General features: G+C 40.2%; 1 protein-coding gene and 1 long non-coding RNA gene across 2 annotated transcripts; both read right to left on the reverse strand.

Annotated features, from left to right (window-relative positions):
* Positions 1-5,979: 5,979 nt before the first annotated feature.
* Positions 5,980-6,446, reverse strand: LOC131230527 (uncharacterized). The gene is made up of 2 exons (XR_009164037.1): positions 6,273-6,446; positions 5,980-6,168 (listed from the first exon to the last, which is right to left on the reverse strand). It is a non-coding gene; the product is annotated as an uncharacterized LOC131230527 (long non-coding RNA).
* Positions 6,447-6,464: 18 nt separating this feature from the next.
* LOC131227763 (uncharacterized) lies at positions 6,465-9,725 on the reverse strand. Its single transcript, XM_058223569.1, has 3 exons — positions 9,395-9,725; positions 6,998-7,058; positions 6,465-6,903 (listed from the first exon to the last, which is right to left on the reverse strand). The coding sequence occupies exons 2-3, from the start codon at positions 7,024-7,026 to the stop codon at positions 6,465-6,467; spliced, it is 468 nt and encodes a 155-aa protein (XP_058079552.1). The 5' UTR covers positions 7,027-7,058; positions 9,395-9,725.
* Between the last annotated feature and the right edge of the window lie 1,055 nt (positions 9,726-10,780).

Below are 10,780 nucleotides of genomic sequence, written 5' to 3' on the forward strand. Positions count from 1 at the left end.
TGACCAACTTCGTTGCATTTATTTTGAACTACTCTAGGATTTTCTCAATATACCGCTCTTGTGAGCACCAAAGCTTTCTGTTGCTTCTGTCACGGGTTTTCTCCGTTCCTAGGATTTGTTTAGCCGGGCCCAAGTCTTTCATTACAAACAACTTGCCCAACTCCTGTTTCAACCTATCGATCTTCTTGATGTCTCTACTCATGATGAGCATGTCATCAACGTATAACAACAGAACTAAGAAATCACCATTCGAGAACTTGCACGTGAACACATAGTGGTCCGACTCTATTCTGTCATATCCATGCTTTAACATGAACGAGTCGAACTTCTTATATCATTGCCTTGAAGCTTATTTCAGCCCATATAAGCTCTTCCTTAGCCTACATACCATATGCTCTTCGCCATTAACTTCGAACCCCTCTGGTTGGTGTATGTAGATTTCTTCTTCTAGGTCAGAATGGAGAAAGACAGTTTTAACATCTAATTATTCTATCTCTAGATCTATGCTAGCCGCCAACCTAAGCAATACCCGTATAGATGTCATCTTCACCATTGATAAGAATATCTCATCGAAGTCTATATCTTTTTTGACCAAACCCTTTCACCACAAGTCTGGCCTTGAACCTCGTTTGTGAATTCTTCTACTCAACTTTCTTTCTGAACACCCACTTGTTGCTCAAAGCTTTCTTGCCCTTAGGCAATTTCACCATATCATAAGTGTGGTTCTTATGCAAGGATTTCATCTCCTCTTGCATAGCTTTTAACCACTCCCCCTTATGCTCGTCGGCAAGGGCCTCAGAATAATCTTTTGGCTCTTCCTCATCAGTAAGCATAATGTACTAATGCAGTGAGTACCTCTTAGACGAATGTCTGTCCCTAGATGACCTCCTCACCTATGGCTCAACAGGTGGATCAAGTGGGGGCTGTTCCCGTAGTCTATCTTCTGTAGGAACTCCCTCGCCCTCTGCACCTTACTGTATTCTTCCGTCATCAGGCACCATAGGAGGAATAACCTGATCCATGTCCTCTAGCTCACCTGAACTAGGCTGGGTCTTCTCTGGCTTACAAATGTCTTCTATACATTAATCTTCAAAGAAAACTACATCTCTGTTCCTGACGGGCATTTTCTCGGTCGAATCCTACAATCTGTAGCTAAACTTTTCATCACCGTACGCCATGAACACATATTGATTGATTTTCATATCGAGTATGGACCTCTCGTCCTTTTGGTACGTGAATGGATGCCCTGCATCCAAACACCCTGAGATGACTATACGATGGATCTTGTCTAGTCCACACCTTCTCAGGTACTTCTCCATTCAACGGGGCTGATGAAGACCTGCTTATCAAATACACTATTGTCTGCATTGCTTCTCCCCAGAACGTCTTGGGCAACTTCGCATGGGATAACATGCATCTGAATCTCTCTACAATAGTGCGATTCATTCGCTCAGGCACACGATTATGCTGAGAGGTCTTAGGAATCGTCTGTTCATGTCGTATACCCAGGGACTTACAATTCTCATGAAAGTCACCAATGTATTCACCACCATTGTCAGTGCGGATACACTTCATTGATCTACCTGTCTCTCTCTCAACCATAGCATGAAACAATTTAAACACACCAAAGACCTCGTCCTTGGATTTCAAAGCATAAGCCCAAACCCTCCTTGATGCATCATCTATAAAAGTGACAAAATACAATGCCCCACCCAAGGTTTTTGTCCTTATACGACCACAAATATCAGAATAAATCAAATATAATGCATGCAATTTATTAACATGAAAAGCAGATTTAACAAATGAAACTCTATGTTGTTTCCCTGATAAACAATAAATACAAATTTTAAGAGGCATACCCATCACGTCTGGAAGGAGCCGCTTCTTTGCTAGTAACTGAAGCCCTTTTTCACTCATGTGACCTAGACGCTTATGCCACATGTCAGTAGCTGAATCTTCCACTACGTTCAACTCACCCTTGCACATATTGACATTTGCCTTGTAAAGGGTGCAACACTTCTTTCCTCTGGCCACGATCAATGAACCCTTGATGAGCTTTCAGCGCCCACCAACAAATCAGCTTTCATAGCCATTATCATCCAACCTTCCTGTTGACATCAAGTTGAGGCGAAGGTCTGGAATGTGCCTCACATCCCTGAGAACCAATGTGTAACCCATATCGGTCTTCACACAAATATCACTGACTCCTACGATCTTTGATATGCCAGAATTTTCCATATTCACGGTCCCAAAGTCACCTGACTTGTAGCTAGTGAAGAAATCCCTGTGTGGAGTCACATGAAATGAGGTTCCGAAGTCTATCACTTAGTCAATGTCCTGACTCGTAGCCATGAGACAAACATCATGATCTGCTGAAAGAATAACTACAACATCGTCATCTAAAGTGACCGTAGTGGAATCTAATTCATCTTCTTTCTCCTTTCCTTTTCTTTTCTTGTCATTCTTCTTATTACGACATTTATGCTTGTAGTAGCCCCTCTTAGTATAATTTTATCATTCAACATCCTTCCTAGTACTCGACTTGCCTCTTGATTTATCTCAGGCCTTCCCGCCCTTTCTGTTCTTTCCTCTCCCCCGATCTTGTGTCACAAGGGCCTCTTGTCTCCTCATTGAAGAGATAACTAGTTACATGTTCTATGGACACCTTTCCGTCTGGCATGGAGTTACTCAGAGACACCACTAATGTCTCCAAACTATCAGGCAATGAGCTAAGCAATAACAAAGTTTGTAATTCATCGTCTAGGACCATCTTCACAGCGGAGAGCTGGTTCAATATATTGCTGACCTCATTCATGTGCTCAGCCACATAACCACCATCTTTGAACTTGAGATTCACAAGTTGTCTTATCAAAAAAATCTTATTGCCGGCTGTTTTCTTCTCATACAACCCTTGCAATTTCAGTCATAGGCTAGCAGTTGAGATCTCTGTAGACACATAGTGGAATACAGAATTGTTCTGCCATTGTCTAATAAGCCACACCGCCTTCCGGTCTAATTTCTTTCAATCATCATCTGACATATTCTTAGACTTTGTTGATATACCTAGAATTGGAGCATACAAGTCCTTGCAATATACCAAGTTCATCTTAGCTTTTCATATGGTCCAGTTAGAACCATTAAGACTGATTATCCTTGATGAGCCACCTTTCATAATTCAGAACTGATCCCACTCCATTCAACCAACCTGAATGCTTTGATATTACTCTGTTGGGAGCCGTTGCACAAAACCTTAGGATCTAACCTCACAAAACACCAGAATTATAGGATAATAAAGCAATGAAATAAATCAAAGCACAAACCACACGACACAAGAGATTTTTATGTGGAAAACCCTCAAAGAGGTAAAAACCACGGAACCTCGTCCAGAGCAATAATTCACTATGAAGTAGAACGTCATAATCGATCACAAGCACACATTGCTTGGATCAAACCTTCTTCACTCACGCAGGAGTGAATGAACAATAAGAGAATAAAGAAAACAGAGAGATCTCACCGATCACGAGGACGTAGGAGCACTGAGACATCGACTACGGAATAGATCACCTCTACGAGAAGAATCTCCCTTCCACAAGCTTCCTCTCTCTCTCACCTTTGATAGCCCTAAACCCTTTAGCAAACTCTTGCAGAGCTTTAGGAAACTCTCTTGCATTACCCTATAATAACCCTAGGACCCCTATTTATAGTTTAGGCAACTCCCTTTCGCACCTCTTACGAAACAGCTTCAAATTTACGCAGTCCGCACCAAATCTAGACTGAATCTGCGTAACCTTGACTAGTCGAGCAGGGTTCTCGACCGGTCGAGCGGCCCACTCGACCGGTCAAATAGCCCACTCGACCAGTCGAGCAGCTCGGACTGAGGAGGTAAAATCCTATCACATAGGTGGTCATGACCCAAATACATCATTGATTGGACAACCTCAACCTTTTGATTTGTATCCTATAAATAGATATGATCAGGTAGAGAAATTAACATCCCATGATTTGCCAAAACTTCTGAAGTTATATTCTACTATGATGGATCACTACAAGAAAAGGAGGCTTTAGCCTCAGTTCAAAACTGTAGCTGAAAAGGTTAAAAACTGAGGCTAAAGCCTTTAGCCTAAGTTTTGCCTCAGTTATCCAAACCGAGGTTGAAACCCCCGTGGCTAAAGGCTTTAGCCTCAGTTTTAGCAACCGAGACTAAAATGACTTTTATAGCCTCGGTTCTTCAAGTGAGGCTAAAAGAACCTTTTTAGCTTCAGTTTTCTCGAAATGAGGCTAAATCAAAATTTTAGCCTCCATTGTTTCTAACTGAGGCTAAATCCAAATTTTAGCCTCAATCGCCTCCAACTGAAGCTAAATCTATTTTTAACCTCGATTCCTAACAACCGAGGCTAAAGCCTTTAGCCACGGGAGTTGTAGTCTCAGTTTAGGTAACTAAGGCAAAACTGAGACTAAAGATAGATTTAGCCTTCGTTGGCATCAACTGAGGCTAAATTCAATTTTTAACATCATTTATCAATAATTGAGGCTAAATCTAGTTTCTATCAACAAAAGCTTATTATAATCAACCAATGATTGAACCTATACATGTTTCACCCATTTAACATGCATCAAGACAACAATCAACAAAACAATTAATGGTTTGTTTAAAGTTTTCAAAACACGCAAACTGCCACATAGCCTTCCACATGAACTGTTTCAGCAAGGTCCCCTTCCACATGATTATTTTCTCTCGAATCGGATCAATCGGTGGGTTTGTAGCCTGAGCAAACATCTGCTTGAAATACTCAAATGTACGTTTCTCTCTGTTGGACATCACAGCCAAAGGAGCGTCATTTCCCATTGAGCCAAGAGCCTCAGTACCATCTTTTGCCATGGGCAACAACAGCATCTCCACGGCTTCTACAGTGTATCTGAATAAGGAAACTCAACAAAAGCAATTTCACCCATTGTCAACAATAGATTAATGAGAAAACATTTTCCCATGATGCTAAAACGGCTAAGAATTGTTGCTATTTTAATGAGAAGAGAGAACTAACTCACAATGTCGAGAGACCAGTTAGTTGTCCACCAAATTGGCCACCTAATTCACCTTGAAGTTGATTGCGACTCATGTTTCTACACTCACCACCAATACCATCGTTTAATTCTCAGGTTTCCAATATAAATTCATAATATACTTAAACAAAAAAGGTGTCAAACTTACAATCAGTGTTCAAAGTATTAACAAATTTTCCAAGACAATTGTTTAGTCATGCTAAAATGATGTTGAAGAGAAAATATTAATAAATCTTCCTTCCTAATGTAGCGATTTTCTAAACTGCCCGATCATATCTGCAGTAGTGCCAGTCCCTGCCCTTCCGGTACAAGAAAGATCATAAATTAATCTTTTCTAGGCCATTGCTACCTATAAATAGTAACATACAGATCAAGCACAGAAATATGTAGCCATCATACCAATTGACTAACTGCATTTTGCACAAACATAGAAATATCATAGAAAGTAACATTTAGGTGAATGCCAACAGAACACCCAACCGCAATTAAATTGTGTCGTATGACATCGAACCTACCAATTTAGGTAAGAAAATATCCATTAGGCAAAATGCATTCAAATTACATAACCCAACGGCACAGATAAATAACAACTGATAATATCACCAATATTATCAACTATATTGATGCTACCAGGAAGACTGGTCCATTTTCATAAGGTGGTATTCAGATAACAAAGATATTAGGGCACAGCCCAACCCATGAACCATGAGATCGAAGGATTAGGCTACTGAAAGGTGGTTCCACCTGTACCATTGACAAGTTGAACAAAAGATGCTTTTTTCTCTTAGTCGAGTAGCATAACCCGTCTTCCATCTCCTCAGCCGCAGAATTGGTCGGTTGCATTTGAACATTTATTTCCAATTTGAGTAAAGTTTAAACATTCCAAACTTGACCATACATTCAATAGTCAAATGCGTGAAAAGTAAACCATACACATTTTATTCAATAAGAAACTTTATTGATGTTGATACATTAGATACTATGGATAATTTGTAAGTTAGAAGCTTTCTATACCTGACCAACAGAACTGAAATGGTACATGACATTTTCTCCTGTGACATCTGAAGTTGGCGATGACCAATATGAGTCAAAAGCAACTCCACTAACCTGCCGATCAGCAAATAAAAAATAAAAAAATTAAATATTTGCTAGTCATGAATATACAAGTAAAACAAGTGCAACACTGAATATTTAATAGGAAAAAGAATTACCCATGAGTTGTGTCCCTCGCCCCATGCTACAACCTTCCGATCTTCCATACTCCAAACTTGTACTAGATCATCTTCACCACCAGTCAAAATGTATTTTCCATCAGAGCTGAGAAACAGTACATTATTAAGATTAATTATTAAATTCTGTTTTAAAAAGGTTTTATTAGTTGTTCAGAAAAAAGTAACAACTTTCTATACCTGACCAACAGAACTAAAATGGTACAAGGCTTGTTCGGCATCTTGCAACAACTTGAAGAATCTTTCAGCTTCAGGATTCGGTTCCTCTTGTATTGGCTCCTGTGATGGCAACTCAGTTGGCATGTCATCCACACCTGATATTCCAAACACATCATGCAACAATCCATGCATGTCATCACGTGGAGGCATATCATCATGTGTACTAGTTGCAGGGCCGGAAGTCGATGAAGAAGACGCCTCCCCATGGAACACCCAACGGGTGTAATTCGGCATAATTCCCTCACACACAAGATGATCTACCACTTCTTTATGAGCACGCCAAAAGAGGTTGGCGCACTTTACACATGGACATAAGATCTTCCCCTCGCTAGCAGCATTGTTGAATGCAAACTCAATGAATTCCTTCATGCCCTTAACATATTCCAAGCTCACCCTATATTGTCCAAGGAAACAAAGGGAACTCTTAAAACAATGCAACTTTATAAGGAATCCAAATTCGAAGGAGAGAGTATTGCTCAGCACATTACCTTGACTTTTGCATCCAACTCTTATCCATCACTTGTATCCAACTTTGAACAATGCAATACTCTGCCCAAAATTCATGTCAATCCACTATAGTTATTACTCTACTCAACATTGGTCCTACTACTATCTTATATTCTAGTATAAATTGGTCGCCAAGGCTTCAAGACTCCTCTAGAGTCACCAACACATCCCTTAGCTACTACTAAGGGAGCACGGCACCTAATTAAATTACAAAACCCCTAAACATCCACACCATGAATGATTGCCATCTCAAAAAAACTAAGTGTACATGTGGTAGCTATGTGACATTGAGGTAGCTAAGAAAATATGCGTAGTTACCTAAGGATAGACAACATGTAAGTAGTTCCTCAAGCACTATTACACTACCATAAAGAGAAAAATCAGTACAGAGTATATAGTTAATGTAACAGTTACCTAATTGAATTAAAATCAGCAGATATGTAAACATGTTTGGCAATAGTACACACTGCAAAAAAAATCAGCATCAAATTCCCTTGAATTTCAGTAAGCCGAATTGGCTGGTGAAACTAACGTGGGTGATTCCTGTGGCATTAGTCATTGTCGCTGTTATTGTCATTTGCTTTGTTGTCTGCTATCGTAGTAAGTAGTCGTACCAGTAGTACTAGTTGTCGCCCCTGTTGTTGCTGCTGTCATTGTGCTGTTTGTTTATTTTATCTCTAAGACAGGAGCTTTCACCATCTACGGTTAGGTGTCCAGTCTTGTGGGCCTCTATGTTGAAGAACTGCTGGGTCCTTACACTCTGGTTTTAAATGTCATTTGGTAGCATGTATTTAAGCTTTACATGTTTCGGAGTACAAATTGCCTGGGGACTGAAACTGGTCTTACTTGGTCCGGTCCTGTATCAGCATGGTGGATCATTTCATTTCAGACCAAACTTGATATGAGTTAGGCAATAACAGCGTTGTGACTCGTTTCGTTCAGAACTAAATCCTAATCATCTCAGTTCTGACCTATGTTTAAAACACACCCTAAGGAGATGCCATCATTACCTTGAAATCCATGCCATCCACCCTAATACCATCCAATCCCTTCCAATCCACCCGGCCAAACATGCCCTAAGGAGATGCTGACTGTATCAGTAACCTAATAAGAGACATGAAGAAGACAATTCTTGACAAGTTTCTCTAGCAAATTCCTGAAGTTCTTTAAGAATATTCACAAAACACACAATAGCCTGCAGATTATTGAGTTACCCATGAGATCAAACTCGAGCAGTTGCATTACTATGAACTGTCCCAAAAACATGGAAGGAAATCAGGCGAAGATACTGGATAAGTGCCTTAGCTTCCACTCCATCCAAATCTTTATAGTCAATTAAACAGAAGAACAACCAGGTTAGACACTATACTCATCGCCCCCACAATATTCACGCTCCAAGAATTAAAACTTTAGCTACCAATAAATTAAATCAAGCATGCACATTTCTCCCTCTTTCAATTTTCTCTGAGACAAAGCTCTAACCATCTTGCCCCTACTATGATTACACACCTACAAAAGCCCATTTATACAGTATCCAATATGGGTCCAGAATCAAATATAGAAATATCAATTCATAAAATACAAGGTAACATGTCCACTTTGACAATTAATGTATTCTTACACTGCAACTAAATATTGTATCCAGATAGATGGTGATTGACTTCTTAGAGAAATCAAAACCCAAAATATATGAGATTACTAAAATTCATTTTTTTTTTTGAAATATAACTAAAATTCACATGAAATGCTTAGAAGCAGAAACAGGTAAAAGGATGAAGGTCAATGTACCTTGAAGTGAACCCTCAGATCCGATCCCCTGGCCTTGCAGGCTGAGAAAGCAAACACAATAAAAACCGATTAGAAAACAAATTTCTGAAACCAAAACTTCCTACACGCTTTTGACCTTTCAAGCCTAATCCAAATGACCATGCAAAGTGAAGAATATTAGCAGCAAACTATAAATTGTCAAAAAAACAGAGGAGGAGATGAGGTAGCTGAAAAGAACCCCAAACTCAACGGGAAAATCAACATTGGAAAACAAACACCATAATCTAGGAGATCTAACACGACAATGATAGAGATGAAGAAACCATAGTTCTCCATCCTCACTGAAAATGAGATCAAATTAACTATCAAATCAGACGAAGAAACCCTAATGCTTCAATTTTTTTCAATAACAAGATCAAATTCAATGCCGAGTTTGATGAAGAGTCCTAGATCTTCATGTGCATTACATACACCATCAAATTCAACACCACAACAACCGATAAAAGCCCTAGATCTTCAAATCGAAAGAATGGGAGATCAATTCTAACAACAAAAAGATACGAACAGACCCAAAGGAGCGGAAGGAGCGAAATGAAAAGAATTAAGCTTACCTTGAACTGATTTGGATCTGGATCTGAATGATAAGGAGGTCTTCTAGCAGCTTTCCTTCTTCCAATAGAGAGAGAGAGAGAGAGAGAATGGATTTGGATCTGGATCTGAATGATAAGGTCTTCTAGCAGCTCTCCTTCTTCCAATCGAGAGAGAGAGAGAGAATGGATTTCGATCTGGATCTGGATCTGAATGATAAGGAGGTCTTCTAGCAGCTCTCCTTCTTCCAATCGAGAGAGAGAGAGAGAGAGAGAGAGAATGGACGAGGATATGGATTTGAATGATAAGGTCTTCTAGCAGCTCTCCTTCTTCCAATCGAGAGAGAGAGAGAGCGTGGATCGAAGCAGAGAAGAAGAAGTGAATGATAAGGAGGTCTTCTAGCAGCTCTCCTTCTTCCAATCGAGAGAGAGAGAGAGAGAGAGAGAGAGAGAGAGAGAATGGATCGAGGGCGTGGATCGGAGCAGCGAGAGAGAGAGAGAGAGAGAGAGAGAGAGAGAGAGGGTGTGGATGGAAGCAGAGAGGATGAAGTGAGGTTGGGTTTTTTTATATAGGGCACAAACAGGGCGCGGATGAAGATGAACGATCCGATCAAATGGCTATGGGTTGCACAGGGTTGGCCCATTTGCTTAAATGGATCACATTTTCTGACGAGAGCCTGACCCACGACTGATAAGCTCAGCCCATGCCTAGCCATGGCTACGAGCATAGACACACGTGGACTGAGCCCAGCCGTCCATCCACTTTTGTGAAAGATCTGGAGGGTTCATTAGTTGTGCCCCATATTGACAGAAATTCCATTGAAATGCGACAAGGCTGGCTCCAGTCTGGTTGCGCATTGATTGGACGGTCTGGATGCATTGCTAGAGTGCACAAAAGAGTTTGTAGGGCTGATGATGCATGCTGGATCCTAAGCCTAAAACAAACTTTCCAACGGTCCAGATTTAACATGCGCTTTGTGGCCACCCGATGAGTGGCTCCACAAAACGTTCTGCCTCGATCGCTTTTGAGGTCTTGCCAAGGCGTGTTTTTGTTCGTCCATGGATGAAGTCACATGGGTATCAAGATCCAATGGTCTAGATAATTTTTCAGCGGTTTTATAGGGGATGATCCAAAAATTAGATTGATCGTATGATGTGACCATTGGATTGATGTCCTTCGTGCAACCAGTGTTCGAGTTGTCGGTATCGCTACAAGTTTCGCTAGCCAGAGATAAAGATATAATATCGTTATCGCCGATAATATCGCCGATAACCGGAAATGCAGGAAAAAATGGAGAAATATGGAGAAAATGATGAAATTTTTCTGTGAAACTTCAGGACATAAATGAATACACATATTTACAGATTCAGGAATAAAAAAATTGCAAAAAAAATACATTACATAATAAA

The sequence above is a fragment of the Magnolia sinica genome, chromosome 2 (assembly GCF_029962835.1).
Source record: "Magnolia sinica isolate HGM2019 chromosome 2, MsV1, whole genome shotgun sequence".
Lineage (NCBI taxonomy): Eukaryota > Viridiplantae > Streptophyta > Magnoliopsida > Magnoliales > Magnoliaceae > Magnolia > Magnolia sinica.

Bases quoted from the DNA above. Each gene is read 5' to 3' on its own strand.
- LOC131227763 (XM_058223569.1), bottom strand. From the start codon at position 7,026: ATGGATAAGAGTTGGATGCAAAAGTCAAG. The intron at 6,904-6,997 runs GTAATGTGCTGA...TGGACAATATAG, and splicing joins AGTTGGATGCAAAAGTCAAG to GGTGAGCTTGGAATATGTTA.